At 37.7% G+C, this 25,110-nt stretch overlaps 5 protein-coding genes across 12 annotated transcripts in view; 3 read left to right on the top strand and 2 right to left on the bottom strand.

Moving 5' to 3' along the window:
* The first annotated feature begins 155 nt into the window (after nt 1–155).
* LOC105698378 (hydroxylysine kinase-like) lies at nt 156–3,089 on the top strand. Its single transcript, XM_012422588.2, has one exon. The coding sequence runs from the start codon at nt 1,848–1,850 to the stop codon at nt 2,916–2,918; it is 1,071 nt and encodes a 356-aa protein (XP_012278011.1). The 5' UTR covers nt 156–1,847; the 3' UTR covers nt 2,919–3,089.
* A 225-nt stretch (nt 3,090–3,314) lies between these two features.
* On the top strand, nt 3,315–5,512 carry LOC105698380 (dynein light chain Tctex-type 1). 2 transcript variants are annotated; one of them, XM_012422590.2, is made up of 4 exons: nt 3,315–3,405; nt 3,501–3,588; nt 3,784–3,949; nt 4,055–5,512. In XM_012422590.2, exons 2-4 carry the CDS (start codon nt 3,568–3,570, stop codon nt 4,201–4,203), a joined length of 336 nt encoding a protein of 111 aa, XP_012278013.1. In that variant the 5' UTR covers nt 3,315–3,405; nt 3,501–3,567; the 3' UTR covers nt 4,204–5,512. The 2 variants fall into 2 exon arrangements, with proteins under 2 accessions (XP_012278013.1, XP_023290701.1); XM_023434933.1 differs by lacking the exon at nt 3,315–3,405 and having other exon boundaries at nt 3,458–3,588.
* Nucleotides 5,513–5,672: 160 nt separating this feature from the next.
* LOC105698376 lies at nt 5,673–21,628 on the bottom strand. 3 transcript variants are annotated; one of them, XR_001103923.2, is made up of 13 exons: nt 20,700–21,628; nt 14,523–14,585; nt 12,130–12,444; nt 11,424–11,715; nt 10,348–10,489; nt 10,080–10,273; nt 9,315–9,963; nt 9,077–9,237; nt 8,791–8,943; nt 8,585–8,672; nt 7,604–8,472; nt 7,291–7,364; nt 6,771–6,885 (listed from the first exon to the last, which is right to left on the bottom strand). XR_001103923.2 is itself a non-coding variant. In XM_012422585.2 (12 exons), exons 1-12 carry the CDS (start codon nt 21,029–21,031, stop codon nt 6,727–6,729), a joined length of 3,417 nt encoding a protein of 1,138 aa, XP_012278008.1. In that variant the 5' UTR covers nt 21,032–21,627; the 3' UTR covers nt 5,673–6,726. The 3 variants fall into 3 exon arrangements, 1 of the variants encoding a protein (XP_012278008.1); XR_002762447.1 differs by having other exon boundaries at nt 6,833–6,885; nt 7,287–7,364; XM_012422585.2 differs by lacking the exon at nt 7,291–7,364 and having other exon boundaries at nt 5,673–6,885; nt 20,700–21,627.
* Nucleotides 16,315–17,035, top strand: LOC105698379. The gene is made up of 3 exons (XM_012422589.1): nt 16,315–16,432; nt 16,502–16,636; nt 16,732–17,035. The coding sequence occupies exons 1-3, from the start codon at nt 16,379–16,381 to the stop codon at nt 16,951–16,953; spliced, it is 411 nt and encodes a 136-aa protein (XP_012278012.1). The 5' UTR covers nt 16,315–16,378; the 3' UTR covers nt 16,954–17,035.
* A 221-nt stretch (nt 21,629–21,849) lies between the features above and the next one.
* Nucleotides 21,850–25,110, bottom strand: part of LOC105698403 (calcium uptake protein 3, mitochondrial) — a 51,916-nt gene continuing 48,655 nt past the window's right edge. For 4 of the 5 annotated variants that reach the window (XM_012422635.2, XM_012422636.2, XM_012422639.2 and 1 more), the window contains 6 exons: nt 24,655–24,756; nt 24,249–24,365; nt 23,786–24,009; nt 23,412–23,569; nt 22,670–22,827; nt 21,850–22,399 (listed from right to left, as the gene is read on the bottom strand). In XM_012422635.2, the coding sequence (XP_012278058.1) occupies nt 22,331–22,399; nt 22,670–22,827; nt 23,412–23,569; nt 23,786–24,009; nt 24,249–24,365; nt 24,655–24,756 (828 nt within the window). In that variant the 3' untranslated portion in view covers nt 21,850–22,330. The remainder of the gene's footprint in view (nt 22,400–22,669; nt 22,828–23,411; nt 23,570–23,785; nt 24,010–24,248; nt 24,366–24,654; nt 24,757–25,110) is intronic. The other variant, XM_012422637.2, reaches the window with a different exon arrangement.

Here is a 25,110-nt window from a genome sequence, read left to right as displayed (position 1 = left end):
TTTCACTTTGTATACCAAATTTTGAAAATATCTATAAACAAGTTGAAGAAAAGAAATGAAATTTGATGGGCGTCGGGACCTACCTTGTAGCCTCTATATTCACATTGTCAAATTTAAAACGATTCGGTACACCCAGTTCGGAGAAAGGTTTCACAAACGAGACCTCTTTGACGCCACTTCCACGTCACCTTAAGGTCTGCGTAATGTGCGGGGAGGAATACCAAAATTTATCCTCACTTCCTTTACTCTCAATTTTTTATTCGACTGCCTCTGCAGCCTGTTTTGATTAGAAGATATTCTATTACAAAATGCCGAGAACAGGCAGTTTGTAATAGAATATATTTACTTAGAATAAATATCACTAATTACTACGTGTTGAATACAAAACACAAAAAAAAACCTGCAAAATGAAATAATCTCTAAAAGGCATCCATTCGTACAAAAAATGTGATGGTTTAGGCATCTATCCTTTATAGACGACTATTCGGACCTTAAACTAAAGCACCTATCCTTCTGGGTGCCGAAAGATGCCTGCGTACATATAAAAATAAACGTTATATTTATGAAGTAAAAATGAGGTAAATATGTTAGCTTATGTGTTAGTTTTCTACTTTTGCAACAGTTGCTCCGAATTGAGAAAAACTTTACGGATAAACCTGATGCACTAATTTCTTTAGGCGATCTTAAAGTGAGCAAACCCTTTAGACGCTCGAAAATGAGTCATTTTTTAGGAATTTTTGTAATGGGGATAAAATAATCGCATCATTTTAAAAATGTAACATTATTTTATTGCAACTTTTAAGTGTTTAAAAATATTTTTGTTTCCTTTTTACAAAACAAAATGGCGGCGTCATAGGGTATTCCTTTAGGCGTCTTTTGCGTGACATCGCAAAGTGCTGCAGTTGTCATACTTTTTCTATTGATCTGAAACAGAAAACAAATATTTTCCGTTTACTGACATCTGGAGGGGAAAGATAAACCTATAAAATTAGAAAAAAGTATAAAATTAAAAGTTAAGTAGCCTTTTTAATAAAAAGTTCAAATTTTCAACTATTTTCTCAGCAATTTTTACCCCAAAAAAGTACTTTATTTACGCGATATCCTTCAAACTTTAGGTACATCCTTCCGATAATATTATCGACAGAAACCTCCCAAAATATCAGCCAGATCGATCAATAACTCTTTGGGCTACAGCACGAGTAGTTTTTGAAAATGTACTTTCGAGATAATTGCGTTTAACACTACGCGCGTGCACACTTCGTGGATGTTACATAATAAGTGGAGTGCCAGGGAGAGGGGCTATGTGAGGAGTGATGTTAGGTCGCTGAAAGGTTTTTGTCTCAAAGATCTGGGAAACGTGGCATCTGTCCGTACTTTACCTTATTATTAGACTTAACAAATATGAAAAGTTAAAACAAACGTTAAAAATTGCAGGAATGGACATTGTTACGTTTCGTGTGTTTTATTTAGATAATATAGTATGTATTTTAGAATGGAATCATAACCTGAAATATCCTCTATACTGTGAGGCGTTAAAATAGTTTATTTCTTAATGTTTACTTTTTGTTGCGTATTGATATAGTACATTGGTCAATATGAGATTAACAATTATCAAGAATGTACAGATCAGATTTTTATTGCGTTGTTCTGTCGCAAATTATGGTTGCACCGTATAATACGAGATAAGTGAGTACATTCGATTGCACGATAATGGTAGCCTTGATCGAAAATTGACTTGTTTATCGTCAGTACTGATTCGTCTTGCACCGTGGAAACGATCATCATTAGAGCGATCAGGTTTTCATTCAATTGACGTCAAGCTCGTTGACTGTGATTAGAAAAAAAAAATGGTAGACGAAATTTTTCCTCAATTCAATTATTGTGTCCCCATTCGTATGGACACTGACAAAGCGAAAGAACTCGTGGAAAGTGTATATGGACTGAAAGTGGGAAAAATTACAGAGCTCAATACGTATTACGACAGAGTGTTTCATGTCTTATGTTCAAAAAATATAAAAAACCCACATGTCGCAACGATTAATGAAGCTGGATATGTATTAAAAGTACTGAATGCTGCAGACTCTAAGGAAACGGATTTCGTTGATGCTCAGAATGCCATCATGAATTTTTTAAATCGACAAGGGATCACTTGTCCTTCACCAGTTATAAATTTACATAATTCGTATTACTCTTTGGAGACCTTGGAAAACTGTGATACAGAGAAACACGTCGTATGGCTTTTAATTTACCAACCAGGAACCATCTTGAGCGCAAAGAATCTCACGAAAGATTTGTTATTAGAACTTGGTCGTCGTGCAGCAAATTTAGGAAATCTTCTGCGAGGTTTCTCGCATCCTGGTTACGATGCTCATGACAATCTCTGGATGCTCACTAATTTACCAAAGCTAAAGCCATTTACGTTAGCTGTGAAAGATTTGCAGAAGAGGAATCTGGTTTGCGATGTTATCCTCGATTTCGAAAATGAAGTCCTCGCCAATGCTGGGAAGCTAGAAAGGGGAATAATACATGGTGATTTCAACTTGAACAATTTTGTAATGGACAACACGGAAGAAAAGATTACTGCCATTATTGATTTCGGGGACTCTCAGAAGGCTTTCTTAATTTTCGAACTGACCATAGCTTTGGCCCATGTCATCCATCACACTCAAGATATTAAAATTGGAAGATTCGTCATAGAAGGCTACGAAAGTGTGAAAAAATTATCAGACTTTGAAAGGAACATTCTCAAGACTGTCGTCTGTGCACGATTTGTTCAGTGTCTGGTGATGGGCACCTACAATCAATGTAATGATCCAAAATATGTATTTGAATTGCAGGAAACTGGATGGGTGGTTTTAGAAAATCTGTGGTTAACTGAACGAAGTCAGCTACTCAGAATGTGGGGATTGTCGCCATAATAAACATTTTTATAAGATCCGACACTTGACTACCAATAAAAGTTAATGATTTTATAATTATAAGTGGATATATAAATCACTTAGTTCTTGAACCGAAGGAAACCTCATTTAAGAAGATTCATTGTTTATTTTTATGATACAAAAATGTACAATAAATGTTTGTTATGTATAGACTTTCTAGCGAATGTAGGGGTACTGTTGCATTTGAATATTAAGAGTAATAATTGTTCAAAAATAAAAATAGAATTAGGTTAGGTTTGAAGCGCTCTCTGGTAGAGTACCAAGGAACTACTCGATTGCGTACACAGCATTGATCATCTGTCTTCCCGGGTAGTTCATGGTCGGCACCTGATGTCCATTTAAAGCTAATAACATCGCAACCTGTCATGGTCGTTTCTTAAGTTACGTCTCCGTGAAGCATTACTTAAGTACTCTGCATTATAAAGCAATTTTCGTTTAATAAATTGAATTACGATATTACATAATCGTATGTAAATCTGTGAAAATTATTTCATCGTTTCAGTGTTTTTAATATTTTTTTTTTTTTGTAACGGAGCTCGAGTCAATCGTTTTTCGTTCAAGTGAGAATTGTCTCGAAAGGATAACTTTTACTGCGCCTGAAAATAAATTGCCACTTTACGAGAACACCATGGAGGATATGCAAGAAGAGGTTAGTATGGTTTTTATCAATTTCATATTTATACACTTTTTTCAAAAGTTATCTTAGAGAGGTTATCTGAGATTAAAAGAACTTATTCGAAGCCAGAAATATTTTCTGTCGGAATTGATGCCTTATTAATGAAACTGTTAGAATTTGTCTCACTTTATCTCTCATCGGCATCTTAAAACAATTTAAATGTTCCAGACACAATTTGTGGTGGACGACGTTAGTAAAATTATCAAGGATGCAATTGAAGTATCGATCGGAGGAAATGCTTATCAACATAATAAAGTGAATCAATGGACCTCGAATGTTGTGGAAGGATGTTTAGGAAATCTAACGAAATTGCAGAAACCATACAAATATATCGGTGAGAACCTCTTAACTGAATGCTCTTTCGATATAAGTACTTTTCATGTTCTAACAAGGATGTTTTGTATGTACTGAAATTGCATGATTAATAATTACTTTCCAGTAACTTGTACAATTATGCAAAAAAATGGAGCTGGTTTGCATACAGCTAGTTCGTGTTTTTGGGATAATGCTACTGATGGCAGTTGTACAGTTCGCTGGGAGAACAAAACTATGTATTGCATTGTTTCTGTCTTTGGCTTGGCGATATAAATTTTCCTATCATAATGGGTCTAGTCTACAATGAATCAAAGTAATGGAAGGTATCATAACTTATGAATGATATTATTTGGGGAAGTATGAGAACGGAGACAGTAAGTGATGAAAGAGCAGTTAGAAGATAATATCTGATTTGGAATATTTTTTGCGCTCTAAAATTATAAAAGTAATATACATATATGTTTTAATTATTTTTCACATGTGAAATAATAAAATATGTTAAATATTAATGTAAAACATTTGGTGCTCTTCTACTGACATGAGTTAAGACACATTTTTGAAGTTAATGATTTTTATCTCATTCCAATTTTTGTAGAATTTATGTGTCAATATTAACAACGAATATATGTAACCGTGCAGTGTATTTGAGTTATGTTTAAATATTATTTTTTCTCACTATAATTATTATAACATACAGAAAAGATTGTTAGAGCAAGAGAATTTATTGATTAGAAAAAAGAACAAAATAAGAAATTCAATCCAACAGTTTAATTTATCTGTTCATCATTATTTCTTTACACTAAATTCAGATACACTGTACATCAAAAGATATAGCATATTCTCATTCATTAATTTTGCATAAGACAACAGCATGTAATGAGTGAAGATTTTGTCATTATACATTAGTTTCTTATTGTCATTATTTTCCCAGTGATTATTTAAGTGCAAGTAAAAATGTAAATATTTTATGAACCATAATCAAAGCTTTGTTGTCTTCTTGCCAACTCTACGTGGATGAGAATATGTTGAACGGAAAGTGGAAGCAACGTAATAAAGCAACGATGTAGTACATTTGTTAGTAGGAACTCTTTGATCGAATTTTTATTTATCAGCAATATAAACATGATACACTTATAATTAACTCTTTCGGCCTAGTAATTATGTTTTTCGTATCATGTGTCATTTTTAAAATATGAAACAAATAAGATGGTTGGTAAGTGTACTTATTTAAGTTGTCAAACATTAATTATGTCATTAATACTTTAAGTGTGTATATTTATTAATTAATGTTTTAGTGAAAAACCACAAAAATATAGAGTTGTGCACTATGATGAGAACATTCTTGCCGAACGGGTTAATTATGCTTTTGCTATAATGTTCAGTTAGTTAATAAAAAAAGACAAGCGCCTCTGGCATCAATCGCTACTTTTAAAATATAACGTATTTAAAATTAAGATTTCTTTAACAAGATCAGATGAAAGTTTGTAAGCCTCTTCTATAAAATTAGTAAGCACCATAAAAAAGTGTATTTTTAACATAATTGACCTATATTGATCAAATAAATAGTTTCTGCACCTAAAAATGGTTGTTTTTTGGAATAACAAGATTTGTTAAAAAACATGGTATTGTGTTTATTACAAATTTTTCTATTGATTCATGCCTTGAGATTAATTTAAATTAGTAAAGTTGCTTGGAATCGAATGTAAAGATGTAACGTTAGGAAATTATATCAGAACACTAAATTTTAAGAAACAAAATATTTGTATTTATTTTTTTCATGTCTTTATATGAAAGATGATTTTATACATTGATATATAACAGATTTAATGTACATTTACACTATGTTTAAACCTGTAAAAATTGACACTTTTCTGCTGAACTAATATACAAACGTAAAAGATTAAAGTAAATACGAAGGTATGGTAATCCTATTTGGTGTCGATACATATGTATTGTCACAGCAGTAGAATTTACATTATGTTTAAACTTGTAAAGTTGACACTATTCTACTTAACTAATATACAAATGTAAAACATTAAAGTAAGTACGAAGGCACAGTAATCCTATTCGGTGTCGACACATATGTATTGTCACAGCAGTAGAATGCGTTTTTCCACTAAATTATAGGATTGTCAGAAATAAAAATTAGTTACATGTTACCTTCTTTTTCATCACATTTACATTATACTTTCAAATGTTGGGCAGTGTTACTAAAAGATGAAAAGTTCTGTAAACAAATATTTTCAATGCAGTCATCATTTAATTTGAAATACAGTTATAACTTCTTAATAAAAATGTGTTGACTTAATAATATTACAAAATAACGATTCTTTTCTGTCTTATAAAATAATGATTATTTTTCTAGACAAAAATTAGTTTACAGAACATTTTCATTTTTTGTAATAACGGGAGTCATAATATGAACAATGCTGCTACTGCATCTTAATACTTTAATTCCTGCAGTTCTTTAACGAACAATATTGTGTAGTAGATGGGCAAAACGAAGAGCATGTAATCTTCGTTATAAAATACAAATGAAACTGCACACTTTGTCATTCGATTTTAAATATGACATAGGTCTCATAAATTAAAACGTTTTATAAAAGTAAAAATGGCGATAGAAAAAAGAAATCAAGTTATCATAAACTTGATGGCGTCTTTCTTAAGCTTTAAAGCTTAACTTTTAACGAGTACGTTTTCATAAAATTGAAATTTTTAGAGTTTAACATTATTTAAAATTCAGCCTTGTTAAAAAGAAGAATAATGTTGAACACTGAATACAATAAAGTCAATTTGTTACGAATATATATATGACTCTGATAGTTCTAATAAATCAGGTAAGAAGTCATCTTCGTCAAGTTGTAGGCTTTCACCTAATAGTAGCATATTGACATTTAAACTGTCATCAAATTCATCGTCAATGTATAAATCTTCCACTGTGCTGTCTGGCAGTTCCTGCAATTGAAACAAGTATAATAATAACGTTTTTATATTACAAACGTATAAAATATAATTTAAAAAATGGATAATTTGATTTTTATTTAGAAGGTTTTTACTTTGTTATTAATGACAAAATAATCATCAAGAATGAAAAGGGAATTGTATTTAGAAAAGTGTTACTTGTTCGTTTAGGTGCGTTACTTAGATAACAAAACGAATGCATTAAAATTTATTTTGAATAATTAATACTATGTCGTCTTGGTCAGCATCATGGATGAAGAGCATGAAACAATCCAGACAATATCATCAATCATTAGATAACATTGTTATACTTCATTATCATTGATTTAAATAATAGGATGAATAGGAGCACATGAATAGATCCTGCTATTTATTTGCATATTATGATAACTTACTAACTCGATTAATCAGTGCATCATTTTTTTTTCTTCCACTTTGACACCAATAGAGCGACAATATTAGTATTCTGACATCTGAGGGGAAAATGAAGTCTTTAATTATGATAAAATCCAAAGAAAATGAAAGTACATTTTTTAGCTTTATAAAGCTGTAGACAAATCTACTTAGCTTCTTAAGAGTCCAATGTCATACTAATAAACATATTATTTATCAGTTTTAAATGAAACGGTAAAAAATACGGAAGGAAAGGAAACGTACATATTCGAAAATTAAGGAAATAAATAATGCATTAAACGAAGGAAATAAATCTTACCACTCTGCGGATGGGCAGCTTTCCAAGTGAGAGGTTAGTACCAAATGGTTTCAAATGCCCCAAAGCGGCAGGTAACGATCGTCTCCTCGCTAAAATATTTTTATGCCGGCAAGATCTGCATCCCTTATCTCGTGATTTATCACCAAGAAGCATCAAAGTAACATTCGGCGCACCATTTTTTTCTTTTGCTTGATTTTTCTCATTTTCTGATTTTTGACATTTTTCATTTCCCACTGGAAGACCCGCATTGAAAGTACTCTCACCTATCATCTGACTTGAAAGTTCTACTTTGTCTGACATTTCGGAAATGTTTGTTCCCGGACTTGTCCTTGAGTTTGTTGTTGGATAATTATAAAGTGAGTTTTCTACGATGGATTCGTAAGGGTTATTATATACAGGATCAACCAATACATATGTATATTTTCTACGCGCAGTAGACTTTGATTGAAATTTACTTTCATTTGTTCTCATTTTTTCATGTTCAACATTTTCACGTTTCGCATCGTTGACAATTGAATAGGTTTTGTCAGTGTCTGTTGATCTTTCGATGCTTTTGATTTCTTCATCTATTGCATTATTACCAGATTTTAATTGGTTTAAATATTCAAATATCGACTCGTTAAGATCTGTATTGTGCAATGCAAGGTCTGAATGACTAAATGTCTTTTCTGGTGAAAAATGTTCGGAATCTGTTGAATCTTCTGTGTTTGGTGTTACTGATCGTACAATGTCAGTTGCTCGATCTAAAGCATCTTTAAGCGCTTGTAACGATTTGCTTCGAGGTATAGAATACTCTGAGGAACTACCCTCAGAATCATGATTTAGTTTCTCAAGGCTCGAACCCCTGATGATGATTTTGGTACGATTACCTACGAAACAAAATCTTTTAATAATTCAAATAACCAGATTACGTTTTGAAAGTGTATTAAAGAATTATTAACATGTAATCTTATGTTGTAGATTATTGTTATTAATACGCACCTTCATTTTCACCTCGAATGGTATACGTATTGTCACTCTTTGGCGATTCGAATTGACCTTCAGGTTTTTCCTTGTCACTAGTCAAATGCTGAAGGAAATTATTTTATAAGTTTAATATATTTTTCTGACAATTAGGGAAAATTCTACACTATGTCGTATCGAGGTACGTATAGTATAATTATAAAATAGTGACGAACAATTCTTACTTGATTATGATTTACATTTCCCATTTTCGATAAACATATCGATTTTTCTTTCCTCCATAATGATGACTCGAAGAAACTTTGGGAATCAGGATTTAGGACTTGAGGTTGCAGAACAGCATCTCTGATGTTTGCTGGTACGTTAGAGTATGGAGACTGCAACAGAAGACATAGTCTTATGAGCTTAATAAGTTACAATAATTAATTTTGCTATCTCCGTTCCTTTACAAAATGTTGTACAGTGCGTAACAAATTCGCATCGTGCACTTTAAATTAATCAATAATTTACTCTTTGATTTTGATGACTTGCTGGTTTAATTAGCGTTGGATCATACTGGAGCGGTGATTTGTTCAATTTGGGTTCCAAGCTAGTAAAATGGCTTGCTGGTTTGTGTGGCTTATAATCTTGACCTTTGGCTTTTGTCAGTATTCTACTTTTTGTTTTCGGACCTAAATAAAGTAAACACGTTAATATCAAATTTTACAATCACATATATTAATGCCATTATAGTATGAAATCTGGTTACTTATGTCAGGAACAGAGGCATGTGAAGTGTCGCTTCCGTAAAAAAAGTTTTCTCTTCTGCTAGCTATAACTTCTTTTAATTTTTTCAAATTCGTGTAGGCATCGTCAGTCGACTCATCGTCCGTTGAGTCTTCCGTATGCGTTGAGCATGAAGCACTATTTTCTGAAGTAACGACAGGCTTCGGTTCATCCACTTTGGTTTCTGCTTTGCCTAATTTATCCATAAATCTCGACTGTCTGCTGACTCTTGTATACACATTTTCTTCCCTCAATGGATCGACAATTGTACATTTAGGAATATGTGTCTCGTTATTGTTTTTTTGCGTTTCCAGGAACATATTAGTATTTTTTCCACCTTGATCCGCGGGTTTCTGTTTTTGATTCTTATTATCATCGAAGACGTTAACGCGTTCCGCGTATACATCTTTCTTTGAGGCTGATCGTACAGTTCGATTATAGTAGATTTTATCTGAATCGAAAAGCCTTTTCGGTTTTGAACTTTTTGGAGTTTCGGCAGTCGTATATTTTGGAACAGTAGTAGCGTTGGTGACCGGCGAAGTCGATACGGGCGCACTAATTATTTTCCCCTGGTGAATTTTACTGTTTGTAAAATCATCGATGTAGATCGGTTCTTCGTCTTCGTACTGTATCTGAAAAAATTTGAAGTATTCGTTAAGAAAAACGTCGGAAAAGACTGTAAAATTAAGTTGTTTCGTTATAACCAGGATTAACACAATTGTTTACTGCAATTGATAATTTGACATACCTCTAGTCTTTGTAGAAATCTACGCATTCTGTTCATATCTAAAGTTCGTTTCGTCACGTCTATCTGAAGTCCTGCCTCCAATAAATTATTGAGCAATGGTGGAAAATTATACAAGTCAATAATGACACCACGTTCCCAATGGACGTACTGTCTTTCCACTTCTGGCTCGGTTAGATTGTTCCAGGGTATATTACCTGACGGACAAATACATTTAACATAAAAGCCCAATTTTATGGAATTATTCTCACGCCTTATAACTAGTACTTACCAGTGCACATTTCCCAGATCAGCAGAGCTAATCCGTAAACGTCACTAGCTTTGGATGGCGGCTGTCCCGAGAACATGTCAGGAGGTTTCCATTTGAAGATTTCAGCTCTTAAACGTTCTTCAAACATGCGGTCAGGTCTCGTCTATTTTATGAGGACAAAAAAGGTGCAAATTCTTTACCCATGAATTAAGTTTCACGCATTAAAGGCTCTTTCCAAAGTAAACTCAGTTGATTCATTTAGCTAGTTTGATATTAACTATTAGCATTTCCGACCATTTTCCAGACAAAATGGATGCGCGTATTAAGCACAACAATACGTCGGAAATGAAGGATTGGCAAACAAAAGGGTTAAGCAGACAATTTCCTGGTTCCGGAACATCATTTGTACGGATGAACGAGCACCGGGTAAATGTGCTGAAAGAGGGAAAAGTAATCGATGGAAATAACTTACAAAGCGCATTCATACGTTGCGTACAATGCACGGGCGGGTAAAACTATCAATGTCTGCCACGTTTAACCGATTTTGAAGAAATTAAATGAGACGCGTGGAACTAGTTACATCGCGCGCAAAGCTACCGCTCCGGTTATCAGCGGAGTTGGTTAATTTTCATCCATTCACCAACACTGTACCCTAAACAGGAAACTTTGGCTTCGGTTACTTCCTTTGCGCTACAATTGGCTTCTCCATTGAAGCCCTTGGAGCAGCAACACGGAGCCAGACTTTCTCCCCTGATCTTAGAAGTCACGACACGGACTGAGGATTTTTCCGTATAAAACGCATCGTTGCGTGAAACGCCTCGCAAACATAGCTACGGTGTAAGTCGCGAAGACACGTTTCCCGGATTAAACCGTACACGGATATTCCGCAAGATATACCTTTGATCGTGAATTTATTTACAGCTTTTGTTACGGTACGAATGAATTGGCGATTCGATTATCACTACCTAACAGCAATCGAACGTTCATCAACGAGGAGTGATAAAATCGATATTACGTTTGCAGCTGGCCGATGACTGAAAATATAAACGTATTTAAAATGAACACATATACGTCTAAGAAATTTTAAACGGGCTTACGTTATCCTCGTTGATAGCAAGTTCCCAGCCGCCAAGCTTGACGTTCCCGGAAGCCAGATATACGCAATGCGAGCTCAACGCACCGTGGATATAACCACGCATGTGCGCGTGTCTTAGAGCATCCGCAAGTCTTCCAGCACATTTAGCAGCTCCTTGGATAGAAATCCGCTCCCCTTGTTCGTGCATGTAATTGTACAATGTACAATCCACAGACTCGAAGATGGCGACGAGTCCGTGGTCATCCGTCTGGGTCGTGGCCATCAGTAGCAAGACGTTTGGATGACGAATCTCTCTGAAAGGTATTATCGTTATTAGTATTATAATCCCCAATAATTGCCACATAGTAATTTTTACTCGGTTAACCTACACATAACTACCCCGATAAAAATACCCATGTAAATTTACATACTCAATCATTAGTTATTTCGTTGGTACAATAAATAGCAGTAGAATTACATTGTCACAGCAATGTCACAATCAGCTTCTAAGTTAAAGAAAGTTATAACGAAATGTTACATTTAATTCAAGTAAAAATGCACAATTATGGCAAATTTATAACGTTACGTATATTTATACATTTTCTGATTTGTAATTCTTCCACTTTCTTTTTGTTTCTTTTTTTTTTTTGTGTGTGAAACCAGTTACGAGGTGTATGAAAATGTATGTAAACTTCCATCGATTTTTATCAATGTAGGACCTCACTCACGTGAGGACTTCGAGGTCCGCTTTGACGGCGTCTTGGCATTCCGGGTGCGTGTGCCTCTTCAGAGAGACTCGGGTATTCTGCCACTCGGCGAAGATAAGCTCGAGGTAGCGATCTTCTGTGCCTGGGACCCAACCGATCTCGAAGACATCCGGAGCTTGTACGTGCGGAACGCCCGGAATGGTGTAACAGTCCCGACGATTGTTTTTGATGTTTTTCAGGAAAATGTCTATCTTCTGCTTCTCGGGGCTCAGTGACGACCCGCTGGGAGTACGTCGTCGTTCTATGAACGCCTGCAGCGCATTTCTGTACGCTTCGCTGGAAACAATAAATGGAAATTAGTATATTGTTGCAATATTTTTACACTCTTCGTGGCTAAGATAATTTAAACGATTTTACCTCCGTTTAAAGGGAAGTTTTATCAAAGAAATTAGTTTTCGTTTATAAATTAAGAGAGGACATGATGTATCATTTGCAGGAATGATGAACAAAATTGGACTTGGTATAGGTTATATATTTGAATCTTGGTCTCGCTCAATCGAGTACTGGTTTCGCGCGGTCCAATCAAAAGGTGCAAGTCTCGCAAGTAAAACCAAGACCGATTTTGATCGTTTAATACTTGACAGGGTAGATAACTTGAATTTTCATTGCCCGCCACTTGCGGACCAATCAGAGCTACGAGTCGACAGTGCGTCACTGTTCCTGCGCGAAGCTGATTAGTCCCCGTGAAACTCCGAAAAGTGGAAACTTTTCGGAGTTAATGATAAAACTCATCCTTTAGTCTCGATTCAGTTAAGCGAAATTCGAATTAATTCTCGCTTTGATCGAGCCATTTTGAGATCACCAAGAGAAACCGTTGGTAGAAAAAATTACCTTCTGGGCGAATTTGACCTGCGATGGAACATGGCGAACGCGGCGTTCGTCATTTATCCCCGGACCAGTGACGTCACCGAAACGCAATTACGAGGTGGCGTGGACAACAGTGTTAGTGAGAATGAATCACGACCTGTGGCGCCGATTGTTCGTATCCACGGAAACGCAGCCGAGGGAAAAGGGGGTGTACTTTTGTTGGCCAACGCCGGTTACGGAAGCGCCCAATTACCGAGGAACTATGCCGGATCCCGCGAGCGACAAAGCGCCGCGTCGCTCGATTATTTAATCCATAGAAAAGGACACCTTTGTCCTGTTGTCGTCTGCTCGAGAGAGCAGAACGCACGTGGTCGCGCCCAAGCCGCAGCGCCACCTCGCGGTCGCACGGAGAATGCACCTAACCTCCAATTTCTAACCCCGTCAAGAGGTTAGCCCACCCAAATCGGTAAGCTTAGAAATTACTAAACATTACACATTACGTCACTTAATGTAGTTAATATTTCCATCAAATTTTATGCAACAAACAAAAACTTAGAAATACATTGTTAAACGAAACAAAATGCGCGTCGGTGATCGCCCACGGTTGTCAAAAAGTTCCGACTGAAGTTGGCTGGAGGCAAACAATAAGTCGCAATTTTTTAGAGTCGCCAGCTCACGCATATCCGGCGCAATTGTTTTATTACCGGCGGTAAGTTTTTCAATTTTTAATCCTAGAGTCGATTCCTTGATTTACGTAGTGGTGGGCAATAAAGGTCACAACAGTAAGCACAGAAATTTTTAGAAAATCGTCTTTCAGAGACCCTGCACAACAGTGAGTTGCTTTTTGATGTACTATCTTACATCGGTTTTACAACTACCGATGTTATAAGTACTGGTGTTGAACGTAACGTCGTTTTACCAGTAACAATGGCTTAAAACGGCGTTTACACGACGCTTAACGCCAATAGTTTACAACATTGGTTATAAAACCGATATGATAGGACGTGTAAGGCCCGGTTCCACCCTCGAGTTAACCTGAGTTTAGTTGGTTCACCGCAGGTTTAAAATGGGGGTAAATCAGTTAAACTTCGGTTAATTCGAGTTGTGGGCCCGGGCCTAAACATGCTTAGCAACCAAAAATTTAAAGGTAGCGAACAAAATCTACCTTTTCAATTCCTACATTGCTGCAAAATGGCATGCAGTAAAACGCTCCGATTTGTTGAAACTAAGCAACCATCATGAATGACCAAAAGAATTCCGAGCCAATCCAGAGCGTTTTGTTGCATGCAATTTTGCAGCAAAGCAGCACGTAAAAAGGTAGCTTAAGGATTAGAGAACACCGAGGTCGTATTCAATTTTCTCTAATTTTATTTATCGATTCATATGTCCAATGTTGCATTATTATGGTCAACGCGAGGTACATGTGCTTTAAATGCAATTCTTTTATTTCCAGAGGTAGTCCTTTGAATTTTCAATTTTAGCGTCCCCTGATCCGCGTAACATGTCCACAGTTCCAGTTATTACTACTAAAGCTAATTTTAACTTACTTATTAAGGCCGGGACTCTCAAGTGACGAGCTCCACCGGTTCCGCTCCCTCTTCAAGGTATCCCTGTAAAGCATAATCGATTCTCGTTATGCAAATCAGTGGATTAATCCCGAGAAGAATGGTCGTAGACCGTTGCCGATTCAAAGCCAGAACGGTTCTTTTGCTGCCGCGGAATTGCGCGAGGAATACGGTAACGAAGCAACTTCCTTTGCAAATTAAAAATTACCGTGCATCTCAGCAGTAGGACAGTGTTAGAAAAAAAAAAGAAAAAAAATCCCACGCCACATTACGCATTCACAATGCTTCTCTTTTCACACGCTGTTGTCATCAAGTTGTACAGGATGTAACAGAATTCGTGCCCACGGTTTACACGATGTTAGCCTCTGTTCAAAATGAAGTCAAAAGTGGCGCACAATTTTTATTTTTCTGCGGTACATAATTCACATGTAGTAATTAATTGAATAGTAGCTTAATGGGCGCGTCGATTAGCAAAGCGCTAATTGAGGGGCAACCCTTAAATTGTCTTATTCCTGCGCCACAAATAAAGGAGTTAACAACACAACAAAACACGCAACAATCCCAGCAACAACAATAATAATTATAAAATAAATAAATGGGTAAATTGTACCTGTAATGATTAATTAAAATATAGTGCAGGACTTTTCGACTCCATTTTCAAGAAGAATAGAGAAGCGTATACCGTGGGAACGATTTCTGTTACACCCTGTACATATATCTGTTCTCTTTATCAAACGATCTTGGACATGAAAGTACACCGTAATGAACATGTAAATAGACTGATGCAATGAGTAGATTAAGGTATTCTCTGACACTCAATAAAAATTACTGTATTAGCATTATGGAGAACAATCGTTTACCAGGGATCTGATACGATAAAGAGGGCGATTGTACGTACAAACATGAAAGCGTACGATTGTTTCTTTGCTTCCCATCTTATACCTTGCGTATTACACGTTGTCAAGAGTAGAAACTCTTGACAACATGTAATAATGAATTTTCTAATTAACTGAACTAAGCCTCGGGTTGATCGCTTCCAGGTTCGAAGAGCAGGAATCGATCCACGAGAATCTGTGCCGTGCCTTGAGTCACGATCGACATCGGGCCCGTGAACGATTGCACCACTACTGAAATGCAGTTCACGTACTACCTCGTACTGTCTTTTCCTAGGAACGCTTCCAGCCCTGTTTCCTATTTATCTCGGCATAAAGATGCTCCCGTGCTTCGCAATAAATCGTAATTACTCTGCCTAGAAAGCGTGCGGCGAGGGATTGTTGCGTATTCGCAAGCGCGGGATTCACCGAGATACATGATCCTGTTGCAGAGATAATTATGCAACCGGAGCTCAGCCTGCGGAAGTAATTGGGACAATCAATCTGAATCAATACCTGAGTTATTGGGGTGAAATGAATGCCTCAAGGATTTTTATGGAATCGATCTCCAGGACGAAACGAGTTTCGTTAAGGCTCCGATGGAGTGGAGTCTAGCAGGTCATTATGGATTATCAAAATTTAGAAGGGAATCATGAAAGCGAATTGGACTGATTTCTTCCCATGGATCAATAATTAATTTTTGCACAATTTTTTTAGGGGGTTCCCGCGTCCCCGGTACGAAAACGACGGATCGAGCGGTCCAAGGGATGAAAGTGAGGAATGATTGTGGCCGCGAATTAAAACAGACGTTCCAATTGCTCCGACCATTCTGTAATAACGCCGTTATTGTGCACGCTGCGTGACGAGCTGCTCTAAATTGGCTGATCGATCGACCGATATTGCCCCGAAAAAAGAAACGGCGCTTTGCCCACGAATAATGCCGCTAAGGTCCCTTGGCCTTCGGTAATGAGAAAACCGAGAGTCTCCGACTCTCGAAAAGGAGAAACGAGGCAGGATAAGGTACGCTATCGACTTTTGTACGTCGGGAAAGGAAACGGCATTATATTTAAACCGCAATCCCTCGAATAGATTGCTCTCTTCGACCTCGTAGATTTAGCACCGATTAGCTCATCCCTTGGTGATCAAAATACAGTGCGCTCGTGGGGCCAAGTCACACTGAGTCAGGTGTTAAAGCGTGGGCATTTTTTTCACGTGTCTCAGCAGGTAAGCAATTCGTACGGCATGAACTACTTTTCACGTGTTACCTCAGATTTTTTTTAATTACTTGTAAGAAGAATAAGAAGATGAATGAATTGCAGGTGGAAGCTGAAAGTACCTCTGACCATCGATTACTGAGGTCGAGTCCAAGTATCCTACCGTGCAAGGGATTTGGCACTGATAAGCTCATCCTGGCGCAGAAAATACAGTTTGTCCAGAGAGTCGCGTTTAACTCGGAGGCGCTAGAGCGTGGACTTTTATTTACATGTCCCAGAAGATCAGCAACTCGTAAACGAAGTACCGTACGCTTCCCGTGGGGCTAATTTCATCGGTATGCTTTCGTTTAATTGGAATAAGTAGACCGGTTTTGTTTTCTCGGCAGACGAGTGCATCGACCCGTGTGCTTCTCCGGATTGAACTCATTAGGGCCGCCACCAGAAATTCGCCATTTATTTCCGGTGCGAATTAATCATGCAATATCGAGTCGAAATGAATGGTGGAGTGACGGGTGCTTGGCTTGAACTAGCGCTCGATTTCCATGTCTATTTTCGCGAGTGCATCCATTCATTCATTCCAGCTCGTTCGGTGACGTCACATAAGCAATATACAGGTGCCACATTAAATGCGTTAGAGTTCTATGCAAATGCATCGGCCAAGTAATGGGGAAAGGGGTCCGCGATTGACCTAGACATTCTGCTCCGTTTTCATTTCCGCATTTTATTCCTTCTGCATAATCTGCACAGCGTGTTCCGATGGAATGACTTTCAGGAAGCTCGCAACGGTTTACGCTTGAACTTACCGCTGATCATTCCAGGCGATGACCGATAATAATTGGAATAATTTAATTTTACAGAAAGATGCGCATCCATACGCCGCTGTATGAAAGTCATTTAATACCTGTCTAGGCATTCCTGAATGTAATCTTTAATTGAATTTTGCATTTAACGAAACCCTATCAGTGGCCGTCGAATCAAGAGTGTTGCTTCACATATGAGTTGAAATCATTGAGAAATAATTGGTATAAAAGCGGGAAATAATTAGTAAATCGTTAATAATCTGAGCTTCCGTGAATGGAGTCACGTACATGGGACTTCACTTAGAGCAATGGATTTTACCTGTAGAAGTAACTTTCTGTCGAGACAGTAAAAGGGCCCTATACCTATTGTTGGCGCTGGCATTTCTTGTTTCTCAAGAACGGGGCAGCAGACCCATAATAACAATCGAACAAGGCAGCATTATAGCAATCGGTCGAGATTAGGTCGCGAAACGACAATGGATTTAACCGTAACTCCTACTTTGCGTAGAGCCCAACTTCCCTAGATATTCCAAAACTTATCCTTTTTCCCCGAGCAATAAATGTCATTATGCCGCCGAGTAAAGCCGGCTTAACGGTACCTACTCTGTACCTGCCCATAGAAACACTAGTTTGCTGTTCTAGGTAGTAAAATCATTTGAGGTACGCTCTTCTTCATTATTTTCTTCACTTTTGGAAAAGGGAAGAATAAGAAATTAACATTACTGAAATGAATTAATTTTTCCCTGATCAAGTGAATCCATCGAGATCGGAATATTTGAATGCTACATTTTTTTTGCAGGAATTTTGCTTGTTCGAATCACTTGACTCTTCGACTACATATTGCCATAGTACGGAGCAGCAAAAACTTGATGGCTGAATATTACAGATGTAATCGCGGAGACGGTTACGTGTGAGCGAGGAAGGTCAGATAATGCCGGCTTGTTATGACAAGGTCGTTGATTTTTCCAGCTCTGAATAGAAGCTCAACGGACAAGTCGAAGTTTTCGAGGCAGCACATTCAAAATGAGGCGAAAGTTAATGTCTACATAGAAAATGGGAAGCTATGGTAAGAGGCAAACGAGGGTTTAGAAATTTACGTTAAACCTACTTCTAAGAAACTTTGTTCCGCTAAATACTAATTTAAAATTAAAATGCCGTGGACAAAATACTTATTTCTTAAGTAGTAAGTATTTAGTGAAAATTATTATTATATAATGAAAAATCGAATATCGTTATCCGCTCCGGTAGAATTTTCAGCGCAACATATCCACCAATAAATTACATAAACCCTCTGATAACGCTATTTTCGCCTGCCATAATCACCGCTGACCATCAGATCTGACTCAGAATAAGACATTACGTGTACGTAACAGTCGAAATTCGTGTTCATAATTGAATAAATAAATGTTGAAATAAATTAGATGATTCGTGGTTGTAGAGAGATCAGAATCGGAGAACTTAGGGAAATTATGTAATTACACGTACGGTATTGTTTCCCCACTACCGACCACGTAAAAATGGTGTTCTATGTACAGTTAACAGTTCCTTTCCGTGTGTTCTTTAATTTATTTGGAATTATTTACATTTCCTATGTACAGTTAATAGTTCCTTTCCGTGTGTTCTTTAATTTATTTGGAATTATTTACATTTCCCAGAAGGCGTCATCCGCCACTGAGCTCAACGCTTGTTACCTTTCAGAAAACGGAAAGTATTCGAAGAATCGATTTCGCACGCAAGTGAACCGAGTATATCGTCAAAATAAAACGGGATAATCAGGATATATTAGAAACACGCAATAGATCGTACTTTCAATGGACGAAATTCTTCAGAAATAATTAATGTACGTTGCTTTCGCTTTCACGCAAAACCTGGTTCCCTTTCGGTAGGTTAAACGACTGTTTAATTTAATGTCGAAATATTTCGATATATAAATTAGCGTTCTCGAAGAATCGATCATTCCGTTCGGTCGTATATACTTAGTATACTTTCTTTAAAACATTCCGCGAACGAGTTACATGTAATGTTTTCAATTCGGATTTAGCTGACCGCATCACTATTTAACATTTTATACCGAACACGTAGCAATTATTACCTCATGTAACGCGATCGTATCTGGATCGGAATAATAAACCGATACGTGCCATTTGTACGCGAAACGATTTAAATTTTGGCCACGTGTTAATTATTCAGGGATTTCTAGATATTTTCTCTTCAAGTGGGCCTTTACGATGAGTTACATTACCAAATATCTAACCTGCGTTAAAATTCATAATTACAATCAATCAAAAATATCCTTCAAATCGAGACCATATATATTCGAACCGATCTTGTCATTAAATCGATCAAACTAACACGAGGTCGGGGAAATAATATCTGACAACGATCATTCAATTTCTGTTCAATATTCTTTCACGTTATCAACGCGATCACCTGGCAGCTCAATGTGCTAATCACAGATCTGTACATAAGGTACCAAAAGACAACTTGTTTGCCAATTACTGGCATTCCAAGTCGATTAAACACCCCCATCCATCGATTCCCCCGATTCGATAAAAACTGATACAACCCGAAAATTCGATCAAGGACATTGAAGAAAAATTAGGTCGATCGAGGGCGTACCTTTTGAGCCATATATAGACCCCCATCATTCCCATCATGCACGTGACACAGTAGTTACTTTATACATTTACAAATAATTAAAGCGATAACGTCAGTTCATAACTGATTTCTTGGACAATTCGAACACTCATTCCATTCATTCATTCGTTCGACAAAAATTCATGCAACCCCATACCGAGGTCGAGTACGTGTATTACACCAAAAGTGAACGACGTCTTAATAATTGACACTCTAGGTAGAGCCTTACCCATCGATTCGCAGGATCCCATAAATAATTGACACAACCTTCCTATTTGATCAATGGCGTTGATAAGAAATAAGGACGTCGACATACATTCCAAGCCATTTTAAGCCTCCCGTAATTCCCACCATGCATGTAGCGCAGGAACAAACGGTGATTAATAATCAAAAAGCGATAACGTCGATTCATAATAGACTTTTAGGACGATTCGAAGACACCCATTGCATTGACTGATTCGGCAAAAATGAATCCAACCTGATATCGAGATCTATAATACGTATTCTAAGATAATTATTTACATTCTAGGTCGATCTAACAGGTCCACCGGTTCACTCATCGATTCCCTGGATTCCTCAAAAATGAAGAACCTGTCGGTTTGATCAACGTCAGAAGAAATAAGGTCGAAGACTTACTTTCTGAGCCACTTGAAAACCCCCATCATCCCCATCATGCACGTAGCACAGCGGCGGATCACTCTGATGTAGGACTTGAGGATGTAACCGCCGAGGGCCGGAATGGCGGTAACCGCGAAGTCGACGCGCACTCCCGGGACGTACGATTCTCTTTCGCGGCTCGAATGGCTCGAAATGGTACCGGCACTCGTCCTCGTGACGAGCCGACCCCCCGGCTGGCTGACCATGCTCAAGGAAGTACGACCCCCACCCTCCTGCATGGTACCGTAATTCGCTTGGTGCTGGAGTACTTGCAGCAATCCGTCGAGATTCGCCTGGTACATCACCTCCATTTCGGCCGGTCCTCTTCAAGGTCTTCTGGTCCTCTTCGAGGTCTGAGTCGAAATGCCCAACGAGGCAGGTGCCGAAACAAGGAAAGGGTGCGGATAGGGAAAAAGCCACCCCCGAGACCGGCGTCGCCAATCGTTCCGTTTAATTCCGAAATCTTCACATCCGCTCGTGGGGACTTCTCAAGTTTCCGAACTGTTAGACTTCCAAAGAACTTCTTGACTAGTTGGCTCTTTGCAGATTCGCGGGTTGCTAGACCTTGAAAGTTTCTTTTTAAAGAGCTTATGGCCCGGCACGAGGGGAAGTACTCAGGGGAGAATATCCTTCTTGGAATTGAACATTGAATTTTTATAGAGTCTAGTGATACTTGCAAACTTTGGCGTTTAAGGATGGATTGCCAATGGGATGGGTTTAATATGTTCACGAGGAGACGAGGAAATAGTATGGCTGTTGGATTTGATGTCTTCGATGTTTAGGAGGCACCGGTAGACGTCGTGGGCTCGTGTAAGTGGTTGGTGGATTTGTGTAAGTGGTCGTTGGATTTTTTTTCACTGGTAAACCAGGACGTTAGGACTTTCACCTTTGCTAAATCTGGACACAAAGTCACTCTATGTATTTATTTCTACCTGGCGCGTAATTCGAACTGACGGGCCGTCAATGTTATTCTTTGAGAGGATGGTATAATTGCTAAATACACGTGGCATGGCTTATTATTTAAGTTATTGTAAAAAGAATAAGTGACCCGGGACGATATTAAAGGACAAAGGAATAAGATACGTTATTTTAGGATGTTGGAGTTGCAATATCTTAACGAAACGATAATTTTATTAACAAAAGTCATGGCTCAATTGGCTGGCATATAAACTTATTCCTTAATATTTTTAATATTATTAACAACGTATTTCTAATATTATCGACACAAAGATAATAAATTTCAACTACGAAGCTTCTTAGTTTGTACAAAGAGATCTTATAACAAACATGTTATGGCATACTCTTTGGGAAGAACATTATGAACAATGTGTGTGTGCTATCACAAATCTGAGGTTATCGTATAAAATCATTCAAACTTAAACAATAATGCGTTAAATTGCATTCGGGTCAACGTTATTATTTAGGAACAATGAAATAGTTTATATTTAAGGAGGATGAAACATTTTACAAATAAAACAGCACACTTATATCCCTGTGGACATCGATAGGAGATTGCCATGCTTTTTATGGTATTTAAAGGAACCATTAAATAATAAATAAACTAATACGTAGCAATCTCAGATAAGAATTTGTGACGCAAGGTTCTTCTTTCACGGTGCTTTCATTTCCTGCTTCACGCAATTCTTGAAGGCCGCGTATCCTTGCCTCCTCTGCTGAGACTAAACATTGAACAATATTATTAATAACTGTTATTTAATCTGCACCATGTGTACAATTTTTCGTCTTCAACTTTAGACGATACTATCTGGATTCCAACAGGTGCTCGATTGCGAGGAATCATACCATATGCCCCTAAAGAATGACAACCCGTCGTGCATGCGGGTACGACGGGTCATACATCAAGTCTGCCTTCAGGCGTCTGATAGAGCCAGCGATAGCAACGAAACGCGAAACATCTTTCGTCTTACGGCTGTCAGAATACCATTTACCTGAAATCCTCGATGGAGCCGGTTCTTCATGATCGCTATGAATTCTTTATAGGACAGCTGACCATCCCCGTCGACGTCAAATATAGCGAAGACTGTATCTATGATGTGCCTCGACAGATAAGTGCCGGTGCAAATCTTGACGGCTCTCTGAAACTCATCTGCAAGAAGATCAGGTGAAAGCCTTGCGGCAAATTCCGAGCAAAGGAGGAGGCGATTTCGAATTGCTTCGCGACAGGGCGGACAGGTTTGACGCTCTGCCACGATTTATAGGGACGGCGGGTCGATCGGTGCAAATAAACCAATGTCAGCCGTACGTCGAGTCGACTGGTAATTACGCTTTTCGACCTGTGGAGCAAACCAGCGCTCGCGGTAATCAGCTGAGTTATCAACGAGACGGGAGAATTTGCCGCTAAGGAAGGCGCAGTTGACAACTTTGGCAAACAGTTGGGGAATTTGTAAAGTACTGTGCATATTTATGTTGGCTTAAGGTATAATCAGGTTCTTATGAGAAAAGTAATGGCGTGTGATACCGAGGTCTGAGAAAAGAACGCATTCCAGGGTGTTGGTGGGAGGTGTTGACTTGGAGAAAGAAAAGTTCTGTGCCCAAAAGAAATCATTTAAGGAGTGGAATATTAGTAAAGACTTGGAAACGATGTAAAATAATGATTTCTTTTCAACGATATCTCGGGCATATATTTTTTAAACAATCGGGGAACTGATGTGAAAAAGAAAAGAAACCAACCTTTGGAAATTGGGTAATCGGCGAGGGTGTACATTCTCATGGCTATGGAGAAGTCGTCAAGATTATTCAAAAATTGGTAGAACACTCGAAATTCTTCGAAGGTGATTCCCGTTGGTGCGTCATTCCGATCTAATAATCTGTCCAAGTATTTGTCGTACCTGCAATAGAATCAGAACAATCGGTAGCTGTAACCCAATCCACTTTCTGATATGTTTGAACGATGATATTTGACTTTTAGAGAAAATGTACGTGCTCCTTCCACATTAGAAGCCATTTTCATGTAATATATCTTAGATATATTATAGTAGCACGTAGATATTACTTAAATATAAAAGATAAAATGCTTCTGAGGCAAAAGTAGACGAGGAACTTACTCGTCAGTATCTAGATGCGTGTATCTTAGCAAGATCTTGGCAAAGTCCAACTCGGTGATGACATTTTGTCCTTTGCTGTATTCGTGAAATTCCAACTCCAGCACCTCGTATTGCAAATTCTGCATGAACAGTTTAAATCCCTCGTACTTGAGCTCGTTCGAACCATCTTGACCAAAGAAGTGCAACATAAGTGTGGTATCCACGGAGTGCCGACGTTGCAAACCCTGTTAAATAATTCCTTACATTATAGTTATCTGCTAAGGTTCATTTAAGTCAAGTTGGGTAATTTAAGCAGATTGGAGAGTAAGCTCTAACATTCCATACTTCCATTATTTACTACATAATTTTCTTAAACGAGAAATGGAAATTATAAGTGGGACTATTCGCTAAACGAAATTATATACAAAGAAATAAGGAAGATAATAAATATAGTTAACATTTTTAAGTAAAACTTATTAAAAACCTGGTCATCCTTGAAATGAGCTTGAAAGTCTTCTGGCGATTTATGATACGTAGTTAGGTCATCCTTGCAATCACCGCCATGGCGATCTCTCCAAGCATGACTAAAGATTTTCTCCATCTAAATTAACAAAAACACCGGTAATTATTGTGCACGGTGGATAGCGAACTTTCATCGCACGTTTCATGACCAGAATCGAATGTTCCCTTAATAAGACAAAATGACGAATATTAAGAACGAAGACATCCAACACCAATGGCTCTGAAATAAACGGCATCGTTAATACAGCGAGTGTTATTCCTTGTGCTTCGCAGTCCCGGGTTTTGAAACGTGTTAATTTTCAGTTTACGGAGTGCTCCGGTAATTTTAACATCAGGCTGACTATTTGCACCCAATATCGTGAACTTACGTAAGAATTCGAGACGATTTCGTCCTTCTCCGGTGCCTCTGCTACCCGAAGCTTCGCCCTGCTCGCCAAACCCTCGTCACTTGGTGAGAGCAAAGTACGTAACTAATATTCCAAAATAAACCAGACATTAATTTCCTATTCGAATTTAGTAATCCACAAGTCAAACAAGCGGACGAAACAAAAGCGGCTACTGGTCATACACTCCTTGCACTATCGACTACAGTCCTATCCCAATATCAGAGGTAAGCATTCCTACGGATAAAAATGGAAACTAATTCCTGGACATGTTGGAAAAACAAAAACATTTTTCGTTAATTTCGTTTAAGTATCAATAATTCGATTTCACCATAAATTTCAGGTTAAATAGCAAACTAACATCCCAGATAGAAATTCCTGATCATCGAATGACGAGGAAAATCGATTTACAAATAATTTTCAGACCACCTGCTGCATGAA

Source organism: Orussus abietinus, unplaced genomic scaffold (assembly GCF_000612105.2).
Source record: "Orussus abietinus isolate OABI.00-Male unplaced genomic scaffold, Oabi_2.0 scaffold70, whole genome shotgun sequence".
NCBI classification, from domain to species: domain Eukaryota; kingdom Metazoa; phylum Arthropoda; class Insecta; order Hymenoptera; family Orussidae; genus Orussus; species Orussus abietinus.
Note: the sequence above shows the minus strand (reverse complement) of the source record. Positions and strands in the feature narration are given on the sequence as shown.

Bases quoted from the DNA above. Each gene is read 5' to 3' on its own strand.
- LOC105698378 (XM_012422588.2), top strand. From the start codon at position 1,848: ATGGTAGACGAAATTTTTCCTCAATTCAATTATTGTGTCCCCATTCGT.
- LOC105698380 (XM_012422590.2), top strand. From the start codon at position 3,568: ATGGAGGATATGCAAGAAGAG. The intron at 3,589-3,783 runs GTTAGTATGGTT...TAAATGTTCCAG, and splicing joins TGGAGGATATGCAAGAAGAG to ACACAATTTGTGGTGGACGA. The intron at 3,950-4,054 runs GTGAGAACCTCT...ATTACTTTCCAG, and splicing joins GAAACCATACAAATATATCG to TAACTTGTACAATTATGCAA.
- LOC105698379 (XM_012422589.1), top strand. From the start codon at position 16,379: ATGAGAAAACCGAGAGTCTCCGACTCTCGAAAAGGAGAAACGAGGCAG. The intron at 16,433-16,501 runs GTACGCTATCGA...TCCCTCGAATAG, and splicing joins GAGAAACGAGGCAGGATAAG to ATTGCTCTCTTCGACCTCGT. The intron at 16,637-16,731 runs GTAAGCAATTCG...AATGAATTGCAG, and splicing joins TTTTTCACGTGTCTCAGCAG to GTGGAAGCTGAAAGTACCTC.
- LOC105698376 (XM_012422585.2), bottom strand. From the start codon at position 21,031: ATGGAGGTGATGTACCAGGCGAATCTCGACGGATTGCTGCAAGTACTC. The intron at 12,445-14,522 runs GTAAGTTAAAAT...TATTGTTTCCAG, and splicing joins GAGAGTCCCGGCCTTAATAA to CGAAGCGTACAGAAATGCGC. The intron at 10,490-11,423 runs GTAAGCCCGTTT...CTCATAAAATAG, and splicing joins TTGCTATCAACGAGGATAAC to ACGAGACCTGACCGCATGTT.